Source organism: Lissotriton vulgaris, chromosome 5 (assembly GCF_964263255.1).
Source record: "Lissotriton vulgaris chromosome 5, aLisVul1.2, whole genome shotgun sequence".
In the NCBI taxonomy this organism is placed as follows: Eukaryota; Metazoa; Chordata; class Amphibia; order Caudata; family Salamandridae; genus Lissotriton; species Lissotriton vulgaris.
The window spans coordinates 1,720,672,031-1,720,683,248 of NC_141693.1; the positions used below are offsets into that span (position 1 = coordinate 1,720,672,031).

At 43.8% G+C, this 11,218-nt stretch overlaps 1 protein-coding gene across 1 annotated transcript in view; it reads right to left on the bottom strand.

Annotated features, from left to right (window-relative positions):
- Positions 1–10,535, bottom strand: part of ASB16 (ankyrin repeat and SOCS box containing 16) — a 98,103-nt gene extending 87,568 nt beyond the window's left edge. The window contains exon 1 of the mRNA XM_086923924.1: positions 10,139–10,535. Coding sequence (XP_086780050.1) covers positions 10,139–10,454 — 316 coding nt within the window. The 5' untranslated portion in view covers positions 10,455–10,535. The remainder of the gene's footprint in view (positions 1–10,138) is intronic.
- Between the last annotated feature and the right edge of the window lie 683 nt (positions 10,536–11,218).

Sequence of the window (11,218 nt, forward strand, 5' to 3'; positions counted from 1 at the left end):
ACGGAGTTTCCTTTGTTGGTGCTGTTACCAAATTCACCTGATGAGAAAGAGATTTCTTCTCTAATTACATATTCCACTATACTAATTCACTACTAATGCTTTATGGGTTCCAGTGTAGGGTGCTCTTAGCCAACAAATCGTTTCAACACCCCATCAGGGTTTTAAGCGCTTTATAAATGCAAACCTTTTTCCCTTTTCTACCCTTCCCCAATCCTTCTAACTCCAAATAACTGACTAATATCCACCACTCAAATTACTTTCATATTTCACCATACTAATTCACCACAAATCCTTTATGGGTTTCCGCAGTAGCATGCTACTTGCCAAAAAAAACGCATTAACACCCCATCAGGGGTAAGAAGCGCTATATAAATACAAACCTTTTCTCCTCTTCTGTCCTTCTGCTATCCTTCCGAATCCAAATAACTGAGTAACATATCCACCACTTAAAATTTACTTGCATGTTTCACTATACTAATTCAACACTAATCCTCTACGGGTCCCGGAGTAGTGTGCTACTCGCCGAAAAAGCGCGTTGACGCCTCGTCAGGGGTAATAAGCGCTATACAAATGTAATTACAATACAATACACTCTGCCAGCAGACCAAACAACTCCACCACAAGCACCCTCTGCTCACTGAGAAGCACGAGTGAAGCCTGAGTGCAAAGCTCTGAAGCTACACCAGTGGCATGGGAGGTGGCTCTCTCTTGTGCTTGTAACTCAGAAACAAAAGCATATCTCTGCAGCCTTTCTAACAAAGCACATTACTTGTACACCCCTTGTGCTTTCCTTTGATTTAATGAGAGGGCATATGCACACCTCAAGCTCTGCTTGCAGGCTCACACGAGATTCAGTGTTGACTTGAAACCCACTCAAGGCTCTGTGTGATGATGTGAACATCTTCAGAAAATAAGAAGGGAAAGAAAGGTCCTTTGTATTTTGGCATATAACAATTACAACAAATTAGATTAGGCCGACGCCTGTTTTTCACACGTTGTCCTTGCGTGTAATAGCTCATCCGTAGGAGCTGCATTAATTCATGGGTGAGAGAGCCATTTTTAATTTCTATTTCCTTGCACTTATTTAATGTGATCTGTGGGATAGTGAGGTGGCAGATTCCCAAGAGCTGCCTGTTTGTCTCGGTATACCAGGTGTATTAATATTATGATTTGTTTGATAGAGTGTGATAGGTAATCACTGCCTTAGAAGGTATTCATAACAAGGAATCTGATTACTTTGAGACGGCAAAAGCAACACCTTCCATTTTAATTTACTTTTAAGATTCCCACACCTATTCACCACAAAATAAAAAACAAAGTTTAAGAAACAATTTCAAAGAAGACAAAAAGACCCAAAAGATGTCTGATAGATATGCCTCGAGAAGCCTACAACCTTGAGAATAAATAACGGAATAGGCCCCAAAATACACATCCATTTAATGGGCGCACACTAGTCTACTGGTAATTGATATTATATTATTATCTTAATTGTCAGCCTTTTTTACAAGTTTTTTTCCACATATTAACACCCCAAAATATAATTATGAGATTCTCCTAAAAACAGAGATTCCCTTCATAGCAGGAGCATATCAATTGAAATGCCAAGCGTGGCAGATAGCACTTTCGCTTCAATCAGTCATTCCTTTTGGAACACATATGTATGAGAAAAGTATGAACTAAAGGTGTGTATCCATGTTACATTTTTAAAGCATTACATGAAAGGGCAGAGATTAAGTGTGTTCCCCAAAAATTAAAACACACCTAAAATATGCCCTTTTATGTAATTCTTTAAAAAAATGGATAAACACCATAAATTCATGCTTTTCACACACATTTGTGTTTTGAAAGGAATGACTCATTTTTACTGGATGTCCAAAATGTAATCCAAATTAAAAAAAAATTATATATATATTGCTAGGAAAGGAAGGTGAATTGTGATTTTTCAACAATTATTTTATTCATGTTATCCTAAGGAACATGATGATGGAAGACATACAGGTCGGTTAGAAACAAAATCTACCTGTTATGGAAACATGGCTGCAGCTCTTTGAGGTGGAAGTATGGCTTAGCTTGGAAAGGTTAGTAAGAAATCCTTGCTGAATTGATCAAAATTCAGAAAAATCAAGTGAAAATCAATAAATGACATCCTGGATAACGGGGTCAAGCTAAGACTTTGTAACCCAAGCCACAAATGCACAAAAAGAAAGTAAAAGACCATGAAATAGTGGACCGTTTGAAGATCCACAAAACCCTGTCATTTCAATGTAAATGATGATAGAATTCTGAGAAGTACAGATGTTGTCTCGATATACTTTATAATAATTTTCCTTTACCAAATTATAAACAGAGGAGGTTGTAGAATTATCTTTTTAAATGTCCCTGTAATTGCATTTCTATCCTTTCGTGTGTGGGACAGGCTCTTGTTTAATTCTGAATGAGCATTAGCAATCAAGCCCATTCATCAAACCTGTGTTCGCTGCACTATAACTTAAAATTAACTATTCATATTATACTTAAGCAATTAACTATATTGTTTATTTCTGTTTTATGAATGTATGAGGAAAGGCTATACTAGCAGCACACATTGTTAACTTAGATTAATTTTTCTTTGCTTATGAAGTATTTGGTATTTGTGTTTTTTTGTTCCAAAGACTGCCATCCCTAGTAAGTCGCTTTTTCCCTTAGTTTTAGGAGTTTTGCCTGTTTCTTAAAGAATTTTGTTTTTAAGTGGATACTTAAAAACATGGTTTAACTGCTTTTCCATGTCCAGTTCTGCAATAAATTGTACGGTTCAACCTTAGGCCCATCATTATGGGCAAGTGATCTTGGTACTTCGTACAATGCTTTGAAAGTTGATACAATTGAATATGTAATGAAACATGTGCTGTAAAATTCAACCTTTTGGTCTGTTGTTTTCCAAAATTTTCTTGGGGGGAAACCCCCCCAAACCCCCGTTTGCTGCGCTTGCTCGCTACGCCCGGGACGGGGGCTGGTCTGGGAAAATTTGCCAGGGCTGCTTTCAGTTCCCAGTCCGGCCCTGAACTAAAGTTACATATTTCAAGCACTACTTGCATAGATCTTGTTTTAATATTATGCACTAGTCAATTGAACATCAAACCAGAAACCCTTAACATTTTGAGGAGTAAAAAGCTGGTTAGACACGAAAGTTCTCATAACATGTTGATGTTGCAGGTAAAAAAAATTCAAACTCAAAAGGAAATGGCTCTATAAATGTGCTTGTTCACGCTTCTTTTTGGTACTACTGGGTTGGTGGACACTAGTCCATTTGAGCTTTTGGCAGTTTTTACTTGCCCCCTTTTCTGAAAGTTTAACTTATAATTAAATATTGTTTGCCATTATAAGGGCTATAAACAGCTGAAAAGGAGTAATAAATTCAAAGTAGCTCGAAAACAAGGGGGCCCAAGACACATTTGACTCAGGGCCCCAGAAATTCTTAAGCTGTCAGTAGCCATCCGGTGGTGCACCAAGCTGCGTCCCCTGCAACCAGGCAACTCCGGGACTGAGAGACAGAAGATTGAAAGACTGCATCTTGAGCTGTAAAGATAGGCCTACTGTTGGGGAGATAACATTGTTATTGTAAACTCTTTTTGCTCCAATTTACATGAACTGAACCATTAGTTCCATCACAGGTGGATGCTTAGTGAGCTCACACTGGTGCCTGTTGTTGCCTGTCGTGAACACAGTGCCAGTACCTGTTCAAACTTTATAAAAACCCAGGTATCGTAACATAAGTTAGAGGAGAGGGACTTTGTGCTGGAACTATTGAGGCAGAGGTCAGGTCAGTTTTAGCAGGAACTTTAGACAAGGGCTGCAGCGGGGAGAAGTGGCCTTCAGCCTTTCGCTGTTTATGTTCCAGCCTCCAACAAGCTGCAACAGGAAATTACTAGCTTGCCATTTCTTAACAAAACACTGACCAAGTAAGAAATCTAGGGATCATCTTAGATGACAAACTCAATATGACGGCTCAAGTCAATGAAGTGTGTATCTCCTGCTTTCACACCCTACACATGCTGCAAAGAATCTTCAAATGTTTGCCTCAGAACACCAGACTGACCATCACGCAAGTACTCATCACCAGCAGGGTGTATTACGGCAACACCCTTTCCCCTGGAATCTCCTAACAACTCCTACACAGACTCCAGACAACCCAAAATGCAGTCGCAAGACTCATACTCGACCTCCCACACCACAACCACATCACACCACACCTTACAAAGCTTCACTGGCTCCCCATTCACAAGCGCAGCAATTAAAAACTTCTCACACACACATAAAAAGCCCCACATAACAAAGGACCAGAATATTTGAACGGCCCCAGACACTTTCACCAACCCACCAAACACCTATGCTCCGCTTCATTCTCACTCGCACACACTCCCTGCATCCACAAAAGCACAAATGGAGGTTGCTTATTCTCCTAACCTAGACATGGAACGACCTCTCAACACACCAGAGCCTCCACCGCACTTCTTCAGTTCCGCAAGTAGCTGGAGACCTGGCTCTTCATAAAGCACCTGGGACCACACACCTACAAACCATGCTCAAACGCCAGGATACTCTCATGGGTGATTCATGCAATATACAAATCAACATAAAATAACACAGGTATAATATGCAAACCATCTCTGAAACTCGAAAATAAGCTTGCTATTTACTGTTTTAGATTAAAAAAAATTTGCTTAGATTTTGGAAACAGTTTGAGGGTGTTATGACAATATCAACTCAATACCTATGTTGGAGGTTTTCTTGTGTGTTTTGCTGTGTTACTTTTCATATTCTCTGTGGTTACATGTTGTATCTTGAGTCTCCCTGCTGCTCAGCTAGAATGCATGTGATGTGGAATGTTGGATGAATGGAATGTTAGTGGCAGACTGTAGTGTGCGTGTACCAGTATGGGAAGTGACAGGATGTGTCTTCTTTTGTCTGTTTGATGATCGTGTCATTGGTTGTGATGCCAAGTATGAGGGTATCTATTGTTTATTGATTATTGCGAAGTATGAGGGTATCTATTGTTTAGTGATTATATTGCACACTTTATTTTTGTTGTGTTGTGTTTACATTTTATTGAATCTACTGACCGATTGTACTAGACATGTTGTTAATGTTTTATTTGATTCGTTTAAATTCCCCAACGAAGGGAGATATGTTGTATCTTGAGTCTCCCTGCTGCTCAGCTAGAATGCATGTGATGTGGAATGTTGGATGAATGGAATGTCAATGGTTTGTGGATGTCAGTTGGGTGAGGGCTGAGCAGCAGGACAGCTGCTCCTGATGGGGTTATCTTGATATCCTAACATCTTATCTTAATAAAGTAACTTATATAATCTATCTTGAAGAATCCATCTTCTTATTGATTACATCATTACACTTCATATTTTATGCACTAGGTTAGGATTTTAAAATAGACATTTTAAAATACATGCCCTATTTCTTAGTGCCACCCTTAAGTGTGTTAATCATTAAAGAAAGATAATTTAGAATTCTACTATGTCCCTGAACTCACCTTGAGGGACCGAACATTACCAGGAAACCCTTGCTACACAATATTGCTCAGTGGGTTGTGTATGGGTTGCAGGCCAACTGGTTACAGATCACACAACTATGAACGCTTTATTGGTAATGCAGGTTTTTACCTTTGGGATGTGGTTCTCAATGCGTTTGTTTTTTACTTGGACCTCCTTCCACAGTGAACAAGTTAAGTTTTCATTCTACTTATACCAAGTTGAATTAACTAAATTGTTCTGGTCTTCCCCAGACGGTATAAACACAATGACACGACTCTGCTGTCACGTGACATTAAATAAATAATATGATTAAACAAGTGCTCAACAAGAATGCTACACGGCCTAGAATTATATGCAAATAAGAACCTGCGCTGATGATCCATCAATAGATACCTACGAAATCTAAGGGCATTTTTACACTATATTTATCTTGACACTAGCAGCCTGTCCCGACGTTGTCCGGGTATGAATTGCTGCCGGCCAGTAGTATATTGTTTTGTAGGATTTCGTTTTGATAGCATTTCTTATCTGTGACAGGCCTGTGAAACGCTCCGATTCACAGTGCACTGCTGATGCACTTAAGAGTGCGCGTTCAGTAGTGTGTGAACTCGAGTTTCCCTACTTTATTTTTCCTTGCAATATTATATAGCGCAAACTCGACAACATGGCATGAGCACAATTTACATTACAGAAGAACACATTCATTTGTGGTAGACACGGGGAGACAAAGCGATTTGCCTGGAATCACAGGATGTTGAGCTGATGCCGAGATTCGAACGTAGCTCCCCAGCTCTAAAGTTCGCAATTCTAGAACTTGTGGCGGGAGGTGTCTAAAAGTGTATGTCGGGGCTGGCCATCAATGAGAGAGACCTGTGCATTTTTCAAATTGGTGGTGAAAAAATATGAGTATGTTGCTGGAGATGTGGGCCTCCGTGCCACCAATGTACTTAACGGGGGAGGGTATACACCCATTATTCCGCAACTTTCTTTCCGCATACCATCACTCTGCATACTTTCATTACGAAAGTACCATGACTCCGCAATGCCATTATAACGCATGGTATTACATTTTATATGCTTTTACCACGCATACATTTACAACGAAATCCGTTGTAAATGCTTGAATGGTAAAAGCATGTTTTTTTTTAAATGTTTGGATAAGGTAAGTATGGGTATAGGGGTATATGTTTTGGGGTACTGAGGTATATGTTTTGGGGTGTTTGGGTATTTTAAGGGTTCAGATATAGTTTTGGGTTATGGGGTACAGGGGTAGTTTTAGGGTTTAGGGATAGGTATGGGTTTTGGCGTACAGGGGTATTTTTAGGGTTCCGGGCTAGGTTTAGGTTTTGGGGTATAGGGGTATTTTTAGGGTTCAGGGGTAGGTTTGGGTTTTGGGGTACAGGGGTATTTTAAGGGTTCAGGGCTAGGTTTGGGTTTTGGGGGTACAGGGGTATTTTTAGGGTTCAGGGCTCGGTTTGGGTTTTGGGGTACAGGGGTATTTTAGGGTTCAGGGGCAGGTTTGGGTTTTGGGGTAGAGGGTTATTTTTATGGTTCAGGGCTAGGTTTGGGATTTGGGGTACAGGGGTATGTTTAGGGTTATGGGGTAGGTTTGGGTTTTGGGGTACAGGGGTATTTTAAGGGTTCAGGGCTAGGTTTGGGGTACAGGGGTATTTTAGGGTTCAGGGGTAGGTTTGGGTTTTAGGGTACATAGGTATTTTTAGGGTTCAGGGCTAGGTTTGGGTTTTGAGGTACAGGGGTATTTTTAGGGTTCAGGGGTAGGTTTGGGTTTTGAGGTACAGGGGTATTTATAGGGTTCAGGGCTAGGTTTGGGTTTTGAGGTACAGGGGTATTTATAGGGTTCAGGGCTAGGTTTGGGTTTTGGGGTACAGGGGTATTTTTAGGGTTTAGGGATAGGTTTGGGTTTTGGGGTACGGGCTATATTAATAGGGTTAAGATGGGTTAGTGTTTAAGGGTGTTGGGGTATTTTAAGGAGTAAGGGTGGGTTATGATTATGGGGTGCAGGGGTATTTAAAGGGAGCAGGGTGGACACCCAGAGCTGGAATGTACAGAACCTGGGAAGAAAAAACAATGAAATATTGGGCACAACGCTCGCTTTTTTTTCCCGTAATCCCGCGCCCCGCACACGCCCACGCCCCCAGCACACGCCCACAGCACACGATATGAGACATGGCATGAAGGGTGGAACGTACCACACGCCCCCAGCCTTTGTCACGCCCACAGCACAACGCAGACACGCCCACAAGGGACTACTTTGCTGGCACGGTTCTTTTACCTTTTAAATGTATATGGTGGGCGTCTACATAGCCTATGTCCTTCTGCTGCAACTGCCCTTTCCAACGCTGTATTGGGTGTTGTGATTGGTGCTGTGGTTCCTGAGAATACCCGCCTCAAAGGTTTGGGCTCTCTCTTTATTATATTAGTATAGATAAAAACCAATAACAAAATTTGGATTACCTGAAAGAAAGAAATCGGGATGGCTAACATAACACCGCAAATATGCTTTAAGAGTTAAAATTCACACCTTTTGTGGATCAGGAATGTTTCTGGTTAACTCTTGCTTTATTCATAAATTCCTTCATGTGATGCATTAAAAACGTCATTAAATTACAAGATCGTGTTCTAATTTGGCAAATATGTGTTTAAGTATCACGCACGAGTCTGATTATGGTACTTTTCTAGGAGAGCGGAAGACGGACAGACCCTTAGTAATGTACTAATGATTACAGAGCCTCTCCCTCCCCATCACAACCTCCTGTCAATCATCCGGCATCTAGTGTAGCCTCCGAACCACACAACCGGTGCAGAACTATTCACTCTGGCTCACATCCGCTACCCCCAGCATACCAGGGCCCCTTCTCACCCATACCCGCTATCCATCACAATCCTGCCAACCACTTCCCGTCGAGCACCATTGCTGCCCTTCACGGCCCATAACTCCTTGCCCACCAGGGCCACCCAGCATTGATCCCGCCCATCCCTCCTGCCCAGCACTGCCTATTGGAGGGCACTACTCACCACAACTGATCTTATACGGTGTGTGGTGGCACGGTTAGGGCTGACTGCCCATCACACGCACCCTGCTCACTGTTCAGCACTGACCCACCCACCTGTCAAGCACTGGCACAACCATTCTAGCATTACCCTGCTCCTCACAACAAGTCCGCCTTTGGCCTTCATAAGTCTGGTGGCCATCACACGTTTCCAGCATGGACCCTCTATGTGCAAGATGGCTGCCCCTGAACCTCTTTCCCGCCCTGCCCATCACACCGTGTCCACCACACGAGCCCAGCAAAGCCCCCACATTCTGTGCCTCTATCTTGCAACATAATCCTAACAATGGCGGTGTATTGCCACAAATGGGAGGCTCCCTGACAAAACGATGCTGGGTCCTGAATCGCCTAGTGAGAATGTGCAGTTCTTCCATCCCGTATTTATTTGCCTCTCCCACACACCCACGTTCTCAGCAAAACCATGGGCGCAGCCTCTTTATTCATGAAATCAGTACTCATCTCAGCCTGCTACTATTCCTTAGGCATATAGCACAGGGGGTGAGAGTCTGATGCAGAAAGCAGAAAGAAGCCTCGGGTCACACAAGTTGTACAAGTGGGAAACTCTGAAGCGACCCCAGTGCTGTTTGGGACGCGATATAAATGTAGTCTGAACAGGGATGTATCGCACAACTCTGCAGTCCTTGCGCTACAGCACTGTTTCCAAACTTTGGTGGGTCGCGAAACTTGAAGGTTTTCAAAACACATAAACAAGAGTCATTGTAATTTACAATACCAATAGCTCAAACTCTAGAAAATGCCAGACATATTGCATTACAAATGCTTGTTGAGCTCTGAGACAAAGGTGGCAGCAGCCATAGGAAGGCAGGAACCGTGATGCCAGGCTCTGCGATTCAAAAGCAGGTCCGTCTTTGAATGCACAGCAAATGTGGCAAAATAAGAGCAAGATTTACAGCCCTGTTTACAACAGAGCTCTGTAAACCAGGAGCGCTGGTTTTGACTGCTCACAAGCTCAGAGTACAGGAGCATCCTTGAGAATGGGCTGACCTTTTAAAGCCCATATCCTGAAAAAAGCATGTGTCGCAGAGACAGTGCAAGTGCTGCCTAGGTGAGACTTTAAAAATCGCCTGGCTCATGTCCATTAATGGTAGGTGGGTTGTAAAAGTTTGTTACTTTAAAGATTGGGTCTTGGTTCTAAAAGGTTGGGGTACCAATACCCCACAGCTACAGTTAGCAATCAACGTCTGCATCCCCGAGGAGTGGGGTGGTGGGAAACATACATTAAACCGCAGTTATTAAAAGAAAAAAAACAGAAAGCCTCTGGCTTATCAGAATAATATTAATATTTTTTCGGCCCCAAGCAAAACATATTTTAGGGGCCCATTAACGAAACAAATTAGAGTTGTATTACCCATTGCACGATAATTCAAGAACTTGCAATGACAAGCAATACTGAATGTATCACTATGCCCATTCCTTAAAACATCTCTGTTTATCAGCAAGCCAGAGCTGCGCCATCACACCAGCAACCTCTCCCCACCCCCTCACTCCCCATCAATGGGCCTGTGATCAATTGAGGCCTACCTAACTCTGCCGACCACAGCAGCTCCTCGCTGCTCAGCTCCACCACCATGTTGGCCGTCTCCTCGTCTCTGAAGATGCCCCGGACCCTCTGGCTGTCCCCAGTGTACAGAGCATTGTGTACAGTGGGGTCCCGGCAGTACAGGGGCTTCCGGGCCTGGCTCGCGCGGGCAGGGGGGGCTCGCGGCGCTGGCAGCGGCCTCCTGGTCAAGCAGTGCCGCGCGACGGCCCGCCGGCGGTCCTCCGAGTCCAGACTCTCCTTCTGCAGGCGCAGGGCCCGCAGGGTGGACGAGGAGAAGGGGAAGGTCTCCTTAGCCATGGGGCTTGGCTGGTGGGTCCGGCGCGCTCGGCCCCCTCAGTGTACCCGGTACGGCCCGGACCTTGCTCTCTGTCCCTTGCTGGTCGCAGTGTGACAGATCGGCGCTCCACGCACACGTCGTGAGGGCGAAGGCGCTATTTTTAGGTTTGAAATCAGGAGAACATGTTAGTGCCTGTCACTTTCTATTCGAAGTACGTAAATAAGAGGTGTCCTCCCTCCCTGCTGCCCTCGGGAGCGCTTGAGGCACTTGACGCCATTTGAAAGCAGCCCGTTGCTTCCCCTGCGCCCACCCAGGGGAGCAGCGGGCGCAGGTGTACCCAGGCCTCGCGCTGCCGTGGCGTGAAGAGAACTCTGCTCCCCGCAGCGTCTGCGCTCACTTCGGCACGTGCGGCCACCACAGGGGTGGAATTTAACAGCATCATACTGCACATGCATAGAAGGGATTACCCGGTGAAGGCTGCTAATAAAAGCAAGACATCGCAGTGGACCTACCCTCACATTTTATAGAGAGGGGGTGGAGGTGGATGGTTCAGCTGGTGCAAATGCTCTGAAGTTAGACAGGAGCCACCATTGTCCCGCAGTACAGATTAACATTCGAGGATGGACTGTCTGAGCGCTAGTGCTTGAAGCAGATAAATGTAGGTGCAGGTACTCCAGAACAGAGTACCTGCTTGTTTCTGACAAGTGCCGGTACTCGCCAATTAAAATTATTACTTCTCTCTTGAAAAGTGCAGGTACTCTCTCTCAAAATACTCAATACAGGA